Source organism: Aptenodytes patagonicus, chromosome 1 (genome assembly GCF_965638725.1).
Source record: "Aptenodytes patagonicus chromosome 1, bAptPat1.pri.cur, whole genome shotgun sequence".
NCBI classification, from domain to species: Eukaryota; Metazoa; Chordata; class Aves; order Sphenisciformes; family Spheniscidae; genus Aptenodytes; species Aptenodytes patagonicus.
Window position 1 is genome coordinate 120,962,597 of NC_134949.1, and position 15,545 is coordinate 120,978,141.

A 15,545-nucleotide genomic window follows, 5' to 3' on the forward strand; every position below is an offset into this window, starting at 1 on the left:
GCATGGGGGTTCTTTTTTAGAATTTTTTTTTTTTCTACTTCAGTTAAACTTAAGAAAACTCTAAACTTCTTGGAATCTTTGTTTTGTAGAAACTTAAGTTTTCCTGGTTTTTATTCTGAGCTGTGGGGAGAAGGTGGGAAAGAAATGATACTTCAGATTTACTGTGAAATGAAAATTAAGTTTTCAAGCTGGCTTCAGTAGCTGTGTATTTAAGACTGCTTTAATAGTACTGCCCTCTCTAAAACTGAGGTTATATTTGTTCCTCCAACTGCAGAAATTATTTGGCACTTCTTTCCTTTATGTCATTGCTTTGGTAGTGTTTTAGGCAGATGCCATACATAAGTGGTCTAAGCCCAAAAGATTTTACTATATACCTAGAATGATTTCTGTCACAGTTCTTAGAACTGTAGAATTGTAACGTGACTCTCTGTATGATGGATCATTTAATGTCATGAAAATTCAGTTGTTTTTAAAGCACTAGGTTTTTTTCTTTTCAAGATGCAGGGCCTTACTGAGACTTAAAATAAGTGGAAGCTATCATCAACATAGAAAGTTGGCAGGCCAAACAAAAGGCCAGAATTAGCTAAATACATTCCTCATCTTTACATTACAAAGAAGTAGATGGAATCATTGCTGAGGGCAGTACTCCGTCCTCTTTTTTTTTTTTTGCCTGTTTGGCACCAGCGGTAGCCAAACACAGAAAGGGTTTCTCTGCTTTTTAAACTAAATTCAGATCTTTGACCACAGCAAGGTAACATATTCTGCTACTTAATATACTCAAGTGTAAGGATTAAAATAAACTGTCTTTAGTTGGATACTTCATAAAATGTGGCAATTATTTTGTAAAAGTAAAGATGTTTGCCAGTATTAATCAGGACTTCATGATCTACATATGTTTCAGAAGCTTCTGCTTCTGTAGCTCAGGTGTACACAGTAGCAAAAGCCTGGTTCTCTTCTCCAGCATTAAGAATTGCAAGACAAATATTGTAACCTATATTTTAAGTAAATGCCTGTTTCAGATGAACTTTTCCTGCAGAAAACTATAGGTATAAAAATGTATGCAGCATACAGTCTTAATAGCAGCTTAGGGGAAACTTTAGACTGTATTAGTTGTGTATTAGACTGTATTCTTGACACCCGTTTTGTGCACCACCTAACCATTTTTTTCCTGGAGTGTATCACTTAATTATTTGCTGCACACATGGATAGATTTCATCCTACCCTGAATATGGTTTTGAGGATCTAGTGTAACTGTGCAAAGTACTCAGTTATTTTGCCTGTGCTTGAACTCATCTAGTTGAAACCCCTGCATTTTATCCACCTCACCTGATGGCTACATTAGCTTGCTCTTGTCTCTGAGATTTAGGAAGAAAGATGAGTTGTGTGGTAAAGAATGCTTAAAATAAAAACTTGAATTGGCCTGTTGGTGTTCGTGTATATCAGTTTCACCTTTGATTTACAACTGTATCTTACATTCTAGGTAAAACTGCCGTTTAATGCACAAAGGATTATCTCACTTTCCAGAAATGACTTCCAGTCATTTCTGAAAATGCATAAATTAACTCCTGAACAATTGGACTGTATTCATGATATCCGAAGACGAAGTAAGAATAGAATTGCAGCACAGCGATGTCGTAAGAGAAAACTTGACTGCATACAAAATCTTGAATCTGAAATTGAAAAACTGGTATGTATAAATATTCATTACTGTTGACTTGAGTCTTTCTCTAAACATCTTGACTGGACATCTGGCAATAGTTTGAGAGTGAGGTGGCTTACTACTTTTTCCACTCAAGCTTAGAAAATTTTATCAGTCTTAGATGACTTCTTGATAGCAGTTCCAGATTTTCTGTGCTTTACTGTAAAGTACACACATTTTTCCTTCTGTGGACTTGTTTCCATTCAAGTAAAAGTGCATCACAGCATAATTTTTGGTGAATGGTGTTTCTGAAGCCCATCAGCATTGAACTTAATTGTACAGAATGATTCCCAAACCGTCATCCCACTCTACTTGTTTTGTACCTCTTTCCCCTTTTCTTGCTTTGTGTTTTTGTTCTTCAGCTCGTGGTATTGCTCATGATCAAGTTTACAGTTATGCAATTGTTAGTTGTGTAAGTATTGTTCTTGTAACATACCAACATGGGCTGGTGAACTGTTTCCTGAGTCTTGAATCTTAAAAATGAGACCCTTGCAGAAAGGCAGAAGATATAGCAGAACTCAGGAAGCTGCTTGCCTTTTTAGCACTTGTATCAAGATTGTAGCTGAGGAATTAATGCATCCAGATTTCTCTGCAACCATCTGTTAATATAATTTCTCCTTCTTAAAAGGCAGTAAAAAGATAAATATGTAGCTTAAGAGAAATGTGGATAATCTGAAGTTCTCCTGGCAAGAAAATAATTGTGAGTGGCTTTTTTCTGGTCTTTGTTTCTGACCCTCTCATCTCAGTTTCATAGTTGATCGTACCACGTGCACTAAATAGTTCAGTTGTTTAGGGTTACTGTACGCCTAATTCTTGTTTATGGAGTGTTTTAGACTTTGTGTTTATGTACATAAATTTGGTATCTGCATTAGCTAGGAACATACGCAGTCATATTGCACCTTTCTCCTTATGACTTCAGAGTGAAAAGGAAAATAAAATTAGAGCAAAGTGCCATGAGCTAGAAACCTATTTTCCTGAAGCGGTCCATCATCTTTCACTACGTGCACTTCTACTTCTGCTACAAAGGAGATAGACTTTGAAGGAAGGCCTGCAGTGCCATACAGCCCTGATGAGTTGACAGAGCAACTCATTCAGTGTGCTGACTGAAGAAGATACTCTGAGAGGGAGGGAAATCAGGTGATTGTGTTAATAACAGTTATATTATTCTGACTAAAGAGAGAAGTCGCATTTCTGACAGTTCAGAACTTTCTGCCTGTTTTTGTCATATTGTCATTTCTGTTTGTTATGTAACTTTGTCAATATTGTGCAACAGTTGAGGGGGGAAATTAGAGATTCATCTGCGAGATCAGACCTGTACTTGACTAAGTGACTGATTATCAAAGTATAACACCCTTTCTTTTGTGGATCTGTGCTAGAACAGACTGAATGTCTGCTGTTTGACAGATAACACTGTGCAAGGTCTAGACAATGAGTGTCGAGAATTGTGAGGTGAGGTCTGAGTTACGAATCATGCTCTAGGCACAGATACGTTCCAGTAGCTTATTTTTTCCAACTGTGCAGGTAAGTTTCTTCAGAACTTCTTGAAAAGACCTTGTTTGGAGCTGTTGAACATGTCTGACAGCCACTGATGTTGTGCACCATCAAACTTGTGTAAGTCATGCACGAATAGAGAAACTTTTAAGATCTGCCTGGGCATAATTTCCAGGTGGGTGGAAGAAAAGAGACATCTGTGAAAGGTGTTGTGTGGTACATCCAGGTCGCTTAATGCATGATGACTCCTGCCTTGTTCTGCTTCTCTGCGTCAGTTGTGTCTCAGACTGTTAGTCTTTGATCTTCTCATGGTATCCTCTGTAATGTGGCTTTGAGAGAGGATAATATGGTGTAGCTATAGTTTGAAAATTCTTGACAAGTAGATAATACTCTCTACTATAGCCTGTTAGGAAATATTATTTGGTTAAATTCCTCATCCTGGCTTCCAGTATGTGCAGCATGTTGTCTTGTATTAATTTGTTTGTTGTTGCTTATCAGGCTTTTGTTCTCTCAGATTAAAAGATAGTATTTGTGGTGCGTTTCTTGGGGAAAGTCCTACATCTGGAACAGACTAATCCTCTGCATAAGTAGAGGCTGGAGACCAACTGGCTGGAGAGTAGCTTTGCTGAAAAGGACCTTGGGAGTCTGGGCAGACAGCAAGCTGAGCGTGGGTCAGCAGCGTGTCCAGGCTGAAAAAAAGGCCATCAGTGTTCTGGGCTGTGTTAACAGGAGCACAGCCAGTGGTTCAAGGGCAGTGATTGTACTCCTATACTTAACACATGCAAGACTGAATCTTTTGTCCAGTTTTGACCCCTCCCAGTGCCAGAAGTACGTTCACAAACTGGAGCAAGGTTAGGAGAAGGCCACTGGGATGGTCAGGCCTGGAGTACTTCTCCTATGGTGAGAGACAGAGGAAACAGGGCTTCTGCTTGGAGAAGAGGTGGCTGTGGGGAGACCTAATAGCCACCTGCCCATATCTATGGGGAAGTCCTCAAGATCATGTAGCCATTGGGAGTGGAAGATCTTCGGCTTCTCAGGGGTAGTACTTCACAACAGGAGAACAAGAGACGTTGTCATAAATTAAAGTGGGAGGTTTCAACTGGATATAAGGAAACACTTTTTTCCAGTGGGGACAGGCAGGCAATGGAGCAGGTTACCCAGAGAGGTTGTGCATGCTCTATCCTTGCAGGTTTTCGTGATGTGAGTGAGCAAAGCCCTGGGTAGCCTGACCTTACCCAGAGCTGACTTTGTTTTGAGCAGGAGGTTGGACTACAGACTTCCTGAGGTACCTCCCTGCCCAAGTGATTCTGTAAAAGTGAAAGTCTTATGTTAACCTCTATTTATATTGAAGAAAAACGCTGTTCGGTACTGAATCTAACTGTTATCTGGAAGAATTACGTTTGGTCATTTCTCTTGATCTTCTGTACTGATAATGTCATTTTTGACCCCCATATAGTCTTTGCTTATTGATCTTTCAGGTGAACCTATGTGTTCTTATTGTTCACTAATGTTCCATATTTGAGAATACATGCTCAAGGAGATGTTGGCTTGTTAGAAACAGCTCTTTCAGAGCACCTGTGTATATTCACATTCCTTGTACTTTCTCACTTCAAAGCTTTAAAATGAGGGTACTTGTGAGGGGGAGCAGAGTAAAGGACACCTGGCCTTAAGAAGTGCTACTTCCCTGAAGATTCTGTAGCTCAGGAGGAGGATGTGTCAGTGAGTGACATACTGTAAGCTGTGATCCAAGAAATGTAACTGAGGTCTTGTTATAGATACTATAGCAGGGAGAGGAAGTGTGTGAACTGAACAGATTCTTCACCAGAAGAATTAAGAGCTCTCAGTTTGATTATTATGACCTCAAAACTAGCTGGCATTACTTTGCAGTATTAGTATAATGCTGCTAAAGTAAAACAATAATATTTAAATGTGTTAATCTATCAACAACTTCAGATGGGGGCAGGGAACTTACACTGGAATAACTATTTCTGAATGTTGACGTTTGTGTTAAACAGCAGTCCAGATAATTTCATCAGTCGATAATACACAGCTGAGTGCCTCTACATACCCAAAATGTACATAAAGTGATTTCAGACTAGGAGATGTGGCAACAGCTGCTCCCAGTATGCTGACAAGTAGAAGTTTATTAGCAAAGCACTCTTTCTAGTCGTTCTAGGCAAAAAGGACTGGCAACAACTGCTTGCTTCTCTTGCAAAATGCCACTTAAAGTTAGTCAGTTCTTTCAAAAAGAAGTTGTAGAGGTTGCAGTGTGAGTTTCTCCTGCAAAAAGGGATGTGAGGAGGACTGAAAATAATTAAACTTTCTAAGAGTGAATTGACAGCAATAGGGATAACATGCAGTCCCTATGATTAAGATTTATTTCTTAAAAGATACTTAAAGCTTTGTATGTCTTCAAAACTCTGCCTCTTTGTCCTGGTTTTGGCAGGGATAGAGTTAATTTCCTTCCTAGTAGCTGGTACAGTGCTGTGTTTTGGATTTAGGGTGAGAACAATGTTGATCACACACCGATGTTTTAGTTGTTGCTAGGTAATGCTTGCACTAGTCAAGGACTTTTCAGCTTCCCATGCTCTACCGACTGAGAAGGCTGGAGGTGCACAAGAAGCCGGGAGGGGGCACAGCCAGGACAGCTGACCCAAACTGGCCAAAGGGCTATTCCATACCATGTGATGTCATGCTCAGCATATAAAGCTGGGGGAAGAAGAAGGAAGGGGGGGACGTTTGGAGTGATGGCGTTTGTCTTCCCAAGTCACCGTTACGTGTGATGGAGCCCTGCTTTCCTGGGGATGGCTGAACACCTGCCTGCCCATGGGAAGCAGTGAATGAATTCCTTGTTTTGCTTTGCTTGCGTGCACGGCTTTTGCTTTACCTATTAAACTGTCTTTATCTTGACCCGCGAGTTTTCTCACTTTTACCCTTCCGATTCTCTCCCCCATCCCAGCGGGGGGGAGTGAGCGAGCGGTTGCGTGGTGCTCAGTTGCCGACTGAGGTTAAACCACGACACTCTTCTTTGAATTAAATTAATTATAGAACTCGAAATATGTGGCATGTTTGTTTTCAGGTTTTTTGTCCTTTTCTTTCAACTGCTTCATTATGGTCTTGCTTGTTTCCTGTCCTTCTTTGCCATTTCCTCATTTTTCTTTATTCCAGATGTTGCTTGTTTCCATCATTAGACCTCTCAGTTATCAATGTCCTTTCATCTTCAGCCAGTTGTATCAGAAGTCTCAGAAAAATTCATGACATTGAAGTAAAAGCAAAAAAAAAGAAAGCTAATTTTTAATGAATGGTGCTTTTTTCTACTTGATATTCATTAGTGAATTGCCATCCCTTTCGCTGCCCTGTGTTTGGAAAATCCTTTTGCATTATGTAGCTAGATTGTGAGCGCTTCAGAGCAAGGACAGTCTTATTTTACATGTGAGAGGTATCTGCCACTCTTAAGCATGTTAGCTGTGTAAATAAAACTCAAGCATTCAGCCGGTATTCTCCTGTTCCAATAGTAGGTTACCTACCTAGTGACACCTCTGTTCTTGTCTCCTCGATTCATTAATCTGTCACTCCTCTGTCACTCTAAATTCTTTAACTTCCAGTGTTCTACTCGGTGCCTTGAAACAAACCGGATAGCTGCATTTCCAGAGAAAATACTTTGTTTACAATTTTAGCATGTTTTATTTCTTTAACTTTCCTATATTTTCCATTTACTTTAGAAACTCTTCTTAACTCCATTGTTTGTTCAACAGTGGACTTGAGAATTGAATTGATTTTCATCTAGCAGGATAGTATCAACAGTGAAAATGTGAAGTCTGGTTTTCAGCATTTAACTTCTAAAATATAAATCTCTGTGAAGACTGCTCTGCTTAATGTTTTGTTGACCCAGTGGTAATGGTTTAAAGGTGTTACCCTGTAGAATTAGTGTTTCAGGAATATTTATAGTAAGTGAAGCTAGCTTTCATTTATTTAATAACTACAAATTACTCTTTTGGCTGCCAGCAGGAGTTTTGAAAATGTTGTATGTCTGAAAAAGTCACTTCAAATAGCTGAGTTGGTGATGCTTCAAGAGAGGTTAGGATTGTCCTTTTGGTAGGCATTTGATTGTGTTGCTGTTTACCTTCTTATTGCCAAATTACTTCTGTTTCAGCAGACCAGATTATTTACAGTCTTGTTTTAGCTTTGATAGGAACATAAACCATAGTTTTTGTGTTAAAATGTAGACTAAAAGGCTATTCTTCTTTTTGCAGCAAAATGAGAAGGAGAACTTGCTGAAGGAAAGAAACCACATTTTGTCAACTCTGGGTGAGACAAAGCAGAATCTGACTGGACTTTGCCAGCAGGTGTGTAAGGAAGCAGCCTTGAGTCACGAGCAAATACAAATACTTGCAAAATATTCTTCCTCAGATTGTCCACTGTCGTTTTTATTCCCGGAGAGAGAACGAACAGCTCCATCTGACAGTGAGCTTGCAATACCAGCATGTATAGAATTGGCAGATGGTCTTTCAGGTGTTACATCTACAAGTGAGCAGAGTTCTTGTTATCAGTGTGTGAAAAGCGCGTGTGATGCAACATATGATCAAGTACAAGAACTGCATCCGGTTTCTGTAAGAACATTGGAGAAAACTTTGCTTGTGGAACAGTGTGGACAGAGCGGTGGTATCACAGACTTCTGTCAGCAAATGACTGACAAATGCACTACGGATGAGTGAATCTATTCTCTTCCTATTGCCAGCCTCTCAACATTGCAACTAAAAGTGAGATTGAGCATTATTGTAAAGTCACTTAGTGAAAGAAAAGATGAAACTTCATTTGAAACTACATTGACAATTACATGGTCGTCCTATTACTTGGCAAGCTTTGGGTTTGCTCTGTGTAGTTCTAGAGTGTAATTTGTATGGGTCAGCCTTGGAATTTTTTCTGTGTGGTGATGCCAAGGAGAGTTCAGGAAAGTTGTTGGAAAGTATAAACTCCGTGCACAGATGTTTATTTGTGAGGAAGCTTTAATTTAGGTATAGAGCAGCCTTCACTCTGGTTTATGCCACAGTACCTAACGCCACTCTGCATCTCGAGAAAAGCCTCCTAACAGGTGTTTATGCACAATGACTTCTATACCTGGAATTCTTACCTCTTTAAGATTTCTCTTTTCCTGGTAGACAAACCTTAAGAAGCATATATAGCTCTGTAAATGTTTATTTTGTAGATGGGTTAGGATAACATGACAGTATGAGGAGATTCTGGCAAGTGCGCTCTGGAACAGCTCATTGCTTCTTGCTGTTCCCATCCCTGTAGCGGAGCCGGCTTTTGTTGAATATATGCCTTTGTCTTAGCTCTCCGGTACATAGTTAAGACAACTGGAACAGCGGAGGTGCTGCAGCATACTGCTCTCTTCTCTAAATTTTGTGGGAGGAATAACAGCATACTGGGAAAGGCAGAAGTTTGATGCAATTCTTTGATTAGTGTGCATTGGATCCTCTGGCTTCTGAATCCCACATGCTTGTTAAAATTCATTGCTGTATTGTGACTTACTGTCCGAGCACCTTCAAGCTCGCTGCTGTTTGTGATAAGTTGGAATCAAAGTATTGTGAAAGTTTAAGGGCAGATTTTTTTTTTTTAAGGTATTCAGGCACCAAATTCTTCGACTTCAGAGCCTAATTGCCTAAAGTAATCTACAAATGTATTTGTTCTCTGATCACTGGGACCAGTAAAGATCTATTTCAGAATTTTAGTCTTCAGGATACTTTTATGGCTAAACATGTAGTACATTTTCAATGGCTTGTGCTGTAAGTATAAACATATAGAAAGTATAATAAGGAAATGAGCTGGAGGGATTTCCTTTATTTACTCTGCGAAGGAGAAATTCAGCTACTAAAAATAATCCCTGTTTTTTAGATTTTTACATGGCAGTGGATGCATATTGTATACCAATGATGCTTTGTTTTTTTGATGTTATTCTCACACCAGAACTAAGTATTGAACCTCACCACAGAAAACTTTGGGTTTGCTGGTTTACAAAACATGAAGAATCTTGTACAAGCCAGTGGAATTCTTCATTTCCTACCTCAGAATGTATATTAGCTTTTTGTGTCTTTGTGTGCATGTACAGTAGGCAGCAACTAAGCAAAGGACTATTGTAAATACTGCTTTGCAGGTTTATCTTGCAGTGAGACAAAACTTGTTCTTGGTAAGGCTCTTCCCTCCCCCCCTTATAGGTAACATATAGCATTAATAAATATATTAAGACACTTAAGCCACTTATTTAAAACAAAAATTAGAAATTTGACAGATTTCAACAGTACGTCTCATAACCAGCATGTAATACAAGTGACTACACTACCTCACCTATGGGATTGAAAGTTGATTCAAATCTCTAGTGATATCCTTGGATTTTCATCATATATCATTACTTTTTTTAAGGGGAAAATTTATGTTAATTGAGCATAGCTTGTATAAATCACAGTGCTTGCAGTAATTGAAATTCAGAAATAAATACTACATGGCAGACATCGTGAGGGTTCTTCTGCTTTGGATATATTTTCAGATAACTGAATTGAAATTCTTTTAAATTACTATCATTTATATATGTTGATCCTGTATATGTATTACTCATGAAGCTCTCTGGGTTTTTTCTCCAGCATCTGTATACGCCTGGTTAATTTAACCCTGCCTTCCTCCTGTGCTGCCACCCTGGGCAGTGTTTTGCTCCTAAGTCTCCATTTTATTTAAAAAGCAAACCAACAAGAAACAATAAAAAACGAAACAGAAAGCCCCAAACCTCTCTACTGTCCATACACAATACCACTTTTAAAGCTGGTGGTACTCTGAAATGACGTGGATAATGATGTTAAAGCATTGTCCTAATAGTACACATACTCTGAAATGGAATTCCTTGGGTTAAATGTTCGTTACGAAGGGGTGGAGCATATATGTAGAGAATGACTGGCCGGGAACTTAAACATATCCACTGGCCCAAACCCCTGACACGCTTGGCTATGGATGTTGGAAAACAAGGTCGGTGATTTCCAAGCTCGGAATATCCACCAAGGAGTTGTGCTCCACTGCTGCAGTCTGGTGATCAGCCAGGGTCTGAATTCCACCCAGCAAACGGTGCAGGGCTTCCAGTGCAGAAATCATGGCTGTCATTGACATACGATAAAATTCATGTCATATTTTTAAACCTGTGATGAACTTGATGAAGTTTGAGGGTAGGTTTTTGCCTAACCAGCTGCATCTAAATAATTTTTAAAATATTTATTTAATGCAGTAGACCTACAAGTTGCATGTTGACTTCTATAGCCTATATCATCAACTTGCAAAAGTTAAGAATGAATGACAATTTTATGATACAGAATTCTCAGGTAAATGTTTTGGAGTTTGGTTGGGTTTTTTTCAGTGAAGAAATACTCGATTTTGAAATTGTAAAATACTTTGTTAAAGCATGTTTTAAAATACTTTGGACAGACTTATCTTAAAGCCATAAGAGTATGATGGCATACAGATTGTAAAATAAACAGATAATTACAACAGTTGATTTTGTATCTTTCATAATTCAGTATTTTCTAAGACTACAATAAAAACCACTATCCTTTCTACCAAGGCTTTTCTTTTTTGTACAAATCTTTTGCAGTGAAAGTCCTTACTGGTGCATTATTCACGTATGTAGCACTACTAAAACACTTCTGAAAACAGCAGCAAAGTAGTCCATATAGTTTATAAGTTCCTGAGTAATACACAGAGTAGCGAATTATTACTGAGTTGGAATAAATTTCCTGTAAGTTTATTTGACTTTTTTGTGTCCTGTTCTGTTTGAGTGGATTTTCTGTTCTGGGGAACTTTGATATTTATTTATTGTTTAATTTTTTTTTTTTAATTTTAAGGGAGAGAAGAGGTAAACGGCTGATTAATGGGGTATCATAGGTTTGTTGGGTCTAGAAAAAACTTGGAGGTGATGATTATGTGCATAGTATAGATCAGCGCATGAGACCGAGGTTTATCATCAGGGAAGTTGTAATGATATGTATGTTTATTAAGCTTCTCAAGAAGTATCTTTGTAGATCTGTTAGGTCTTATTAAATAATCAGTGGGATTGCAGAAAAATTATCCTTTGGGAAACTGTGTTTATCCTAACCCCCCTCTGTACCTCCAGTACAGTAAACGGTAATACTGGAACTAGCCTTTTGGTATTGCGTTTTACCTTCTTCAGAAAGCTTTTCATTAGAAGTCTTACTTCATTTAAAGTTTTTGTAACCTGTGCATTTGACGCTTTCAGGTCTGAAACGACTCGATCCCACCAGCAGACCCTTCATTAAAAGTTAAAACAGTCTTTTTTGGGGAAAATGCTGGAAAGCAAGGTGATTGATTATAAGCTTCGACTTGCTGCTTATAACTGATAAGGCAGTAAGAGCTGTATCTCTTTCTCCAGGACAGTTTTATCCTTGGCATTCATAGTCACTTGGATTTAGTTAGCATGTGGTGCATTTCTTGACTTCAAGAACCAAGGCGTTAGCTTGCACAAGAATGTTGGTGTGGTTCCTCTTTGAGGTGAGGAAGCTTAAAATCTTCATGCGAGAGTCTGTGGTATGCTTAAAACTCCTTAATATTCAGCAAGAAACAACGGCAATGAAAGCTAAAAGGCCCATATGCCAGAGATCAGTACTGTACAATTAGTTCTGCCTCTGGGTCTTTTTTTAGGAAGTAAGAGATGAGGAACTGCTGATAATTGGCACCCTTTATGTGAGCTCTGGGTTTTCATCTGAGCATGATGGAGCTGAGTGAAACTTGTTTAAAGTGAAATAGCAAAATTTCTCCAAAAGCTGAAAAGGAGGCAAAAGCACCTCCTTTAACTGAAGCCGGTTTTGAACAAATTTCTTTAATACTCTTCTGACAAAGGTTTGAGCGTAAACAAAATAGTTGGCCCTTACAGAGCAAACTGAATGTTGTCCCTTTTCAGCACTGAAATAGAAGCTGGGCAAGCTGGACTTTTGTGCCAGTTCGATATTCTATTGTTTGCATATTGATTTCTTCTTTGTTTTTGTTCTTCAAAAGAAAGAGCCTCAGAAGCACACAGCTGCAATTCACTACCATGAATAAAGGAGAATTTTAATATTGGTACATTAAGACTTACTACCAGTTGAATTTTTGTGGACAGAACTACAGGAAAAAAAGAAGGGAAAATGAGCTGGTTTAGCAGAGGTTTGAATAAGAGAGACTTCATGAATATGAATATTGTGAAAGCCTATTTAAGCATGTGTTATGCTCTTCAGGCCTCTTAAATTTGTATACACTGCACTTGAGCTTTTTTCATTATTTTTTAATCTTTTGCAATTGCAAATATTAATCTGAGAGAGTGTGGACACTAGCAGTCATTTTTTCCCCACCTTTAGATAACGGGGATGGGGCAGGGAAAGCAGTGTTCGCCTTGGAGAGTGAAGCTTTAGAAATGAACAGGATGTTTAGACATTTCTGTTGAGAGCAAGGTGGTGTATGAAGTTGCTGGGAAATACTTTGCCATGTCACAGGCTTAAAAAGGAAGAGTGAAAAGTGCTTATTTTCCTGTTGAGCCAGGAAAGATCCAGGGTAGAACTTTTCAGGAGCACATGCCTAGAACTCAATTTTTTTCTAGTTTAGAGAAGGTATTTTTTACTTTTCTATCCCATCTCCACTGTTTTGAAGAAAAGTGGAAGAAAAAATATTTATAATAATGCTCATTCAGAATACAGTGTAGCTTTCTAAGGATAGTATTAAAAAAAAAATAGCTTTCACATATGCTAGGTATTGTAGGCATGCGTACAAATAGTCCCTATTCCAAAGAGGTTTTGATTAAGGGATGTGAGAGAACCCAATAACAGGATTTGCGAAGTACAAGATAAACTATAATCTCATTTTAGTTTTAGGACAGTGTTCTGACTTGCTATCTACAAAACACTTCATTAGATAGGCATTCAGGGCTATGAGCAGGGATAGCATGACTGCGGGCAGGTGACAACAGCTTTAGACTATGACTGAACATAAATCTGTTTCGTGGTGGATTATATTGTCTAAATACTAGGTTTACTTATTCTATAATACATTGCCAATATGGCCCCACTTAAAGATTGTTGTTATTACCAGCTAGTGTACTGAGCAGTAAATAGGTAGATACATGTATGTATATAAAAATAATAATAATTTCCCTGAACTCATTAGAAATGCTAGTATCTGCTACTCAGCTGGATTGACAAACACCATGGAGTACCTGAAGGGTTCTTCAAGCCGTGGCATCCATACAGGAGTTAATCGACACGTCACCGTTTTCCTGACTGCATTTGGATCTCCATTTGAGAGGAAACTGAGGAACCCAACAGCTCATACAATACTTCTGGCAATGTCAAGCAGAGAAAACTGCATTGCATGGTCAATATAGAATCATTAAGGTTGGAAGAGACCTCTAAGATCATCGAGTCCAACTGTCAACCCAACACCACCATGCCCACTAAACCATGTCTCTAAGCGCCTCATCTACATGTCTTGTAAATACTTCCAGGGATGGTGACTCAACCACTTCCCTGGGCAGCCTCTTCCAATGTTTAACCACTCTTTCAGTAAAGAAAATGTTTCCTCATGTCCAATCTAAACCTCCCCTGCTGCCACTTGAGGCCATTTCCTCTTGTCCTGTCGCTTGTTACTTGGGAGAAGAGACCAACACCCACCTCGCTACAACCTCCTTTCAGGTAGTTGTAGAGCTCCCCTCAGCCTCCCTTTCTCCAGGCTAAATAACCCCAGTTCCCTCAGCTGCTCCTCATAAGACTTGTTCTCCAGACCCCTCACCAGCCTCGTTGCCCTTCTCTGGACACGCTCCAGCACCTCAACATCCTTCTTGTAGTGAGGGGCCCAAAACTGAACACAGTATTCAAGGTGCGGCCTCACCAGGGCCGAGTACAGGGGGACGATCACATCCCTACTCCTGCTGGCCCCACTATTTCTGATACAGGCCAGGATGCCATTGGCCTTCTTGGCCGCCTGGGCACACTGCCGGCTCATGGTCAGCTGGCTGTCGACCAGCACCCCCAGGTCCTTTTCCAACAGGCAGCTTCCCAGCCACTCTTCCCCAAGCCTGTAGCGCTGCATGGGGTTGTTGTGGCCGAAGTGCAGGACCCGGCACTTGGCCTTGTTGAACCTCATAGAGTTGGCCTCGGCCCATCGATCCAGCCTGTCCAGGTCCCTCTGCAGAGCCTTCCTACCCTCGAGCAGATCAACACTCCCGCCCAACTTGGTGTCGTCTGCCAACTTACTGAGGGAGCACTTGATCCCCTCATCCAGATCATTGATAAAGATATCAAACAAGTCCGGCCCCAAAACTGAGCCCTGGGGAACACCGCTCGTGACCGGCCACCAACTGGATTTAACTCCATTCACCACAAATATTCTCTAGGAAGTCTTGAGGCTGTGTTTATAAAGTTCACTAGAAGCTGAGTATTTGCTTGTAGGTAGTCTTTAGCTGCTGTTATCAGATAAAAGTATTGTCTGCATGTGGTGGTTTCTTTCCCCTGTCAGCTGGTGAGAAGCTTTTTCTGAGTGCAAAGCAAGTGAAGAGCTTCCACCTTTCTGTGTGTATATATATAGATGTATAAAAATGAGGATACAGATGAAAACTATCAACAAGTTTTTACAGGTTCTAGTAGCAATTTAAGACTTCTTGTAACTTGCACATTTTTTGCTAATGAAAAACTGACTGACCAGTGATTTCATAATGTTCCAAAAGTAGAAGGTCAAAATAAATGTATTTGTAATGCCTATAGAGGATATCAGAAAAATGTCATCTGCTTTTGGGATTTCAGTTGGAACCAAATTAAACAAGGAACTTCTTTCTTTGTTCTCTTGTTTTTTTAATTAAAAAAAAAAAAAACCCACACAAAAACCAAAACAAAAAAAGCACCAAAGGAAATAAAACCAAGAAGTGTCAGATTCTGGAAGACAGAAGTTGGTAACTTACAGGAATTCCGCATCAAAAAAAAAAAAAAATTCCATTATTTTCTTAATAGGAAAGCAGGTTTCTAGTTTTGTTTTCATGGAAATTTATCACAATTTCCACTTTCTTACAACTCAGCTTTCTGCAAAAGTATATAATTTCATGAAGAGCCACTTTGAGAACGGAAGAACCTCGATGCCTGAATAATTTGGGATGTGAAGATTTTATTTCTGTAACTTTTTTTCTTCCAAGCTGCTAATACCTGCCGTGAAAATAAGGGCTAGTGAGGGTCTTAGGTGTGTAATTTGTATTCCCACATCTATTTCATACAGTTAAATAAAACCTGATTTTTGAGAGTGCTTTTTCTTTTATTTGTGCGTATACTGTGAACAGGTCCTTTGTCAT

The 15,545-nt window shown here is 39.3% G+C and overlaps 1 protein-coding gene across 6 annotated transcripts in view; it reads left to right on the forward strand.

Annotated features, from left to right (window-relative positions):
• BACH1 (BTB domain and CNC homolog 1) overlaps window positions 1-10,783 on the forward strand; it is a 29,597-nt gene extending 18,814 nt beyond the window's left edge. For all 6 annotated transcript variants that reach the window (XM_076352695.1, XM_076352685.1, XM_076352715.1 and 3 more), the window contains 2 exons: window positions 1,481-1,687; window positions 7,444-10,783. In XM_076352695.1, the coding sequence (XP_076208810.1) occupies window positions 1,481-1,687; window positions 7,444-7,905 (669 nt within the window). In that variant the 3' untranslated portion in view covers window positions 7,906-10,783. The remainder of the gene's footprint in view (window positions 1-1,480; window positions 1,688-7,443) is intronic.
• The last annotated feature ends 4,762 nt before the right edge of the window (window positions 10,784-15,545 follow it).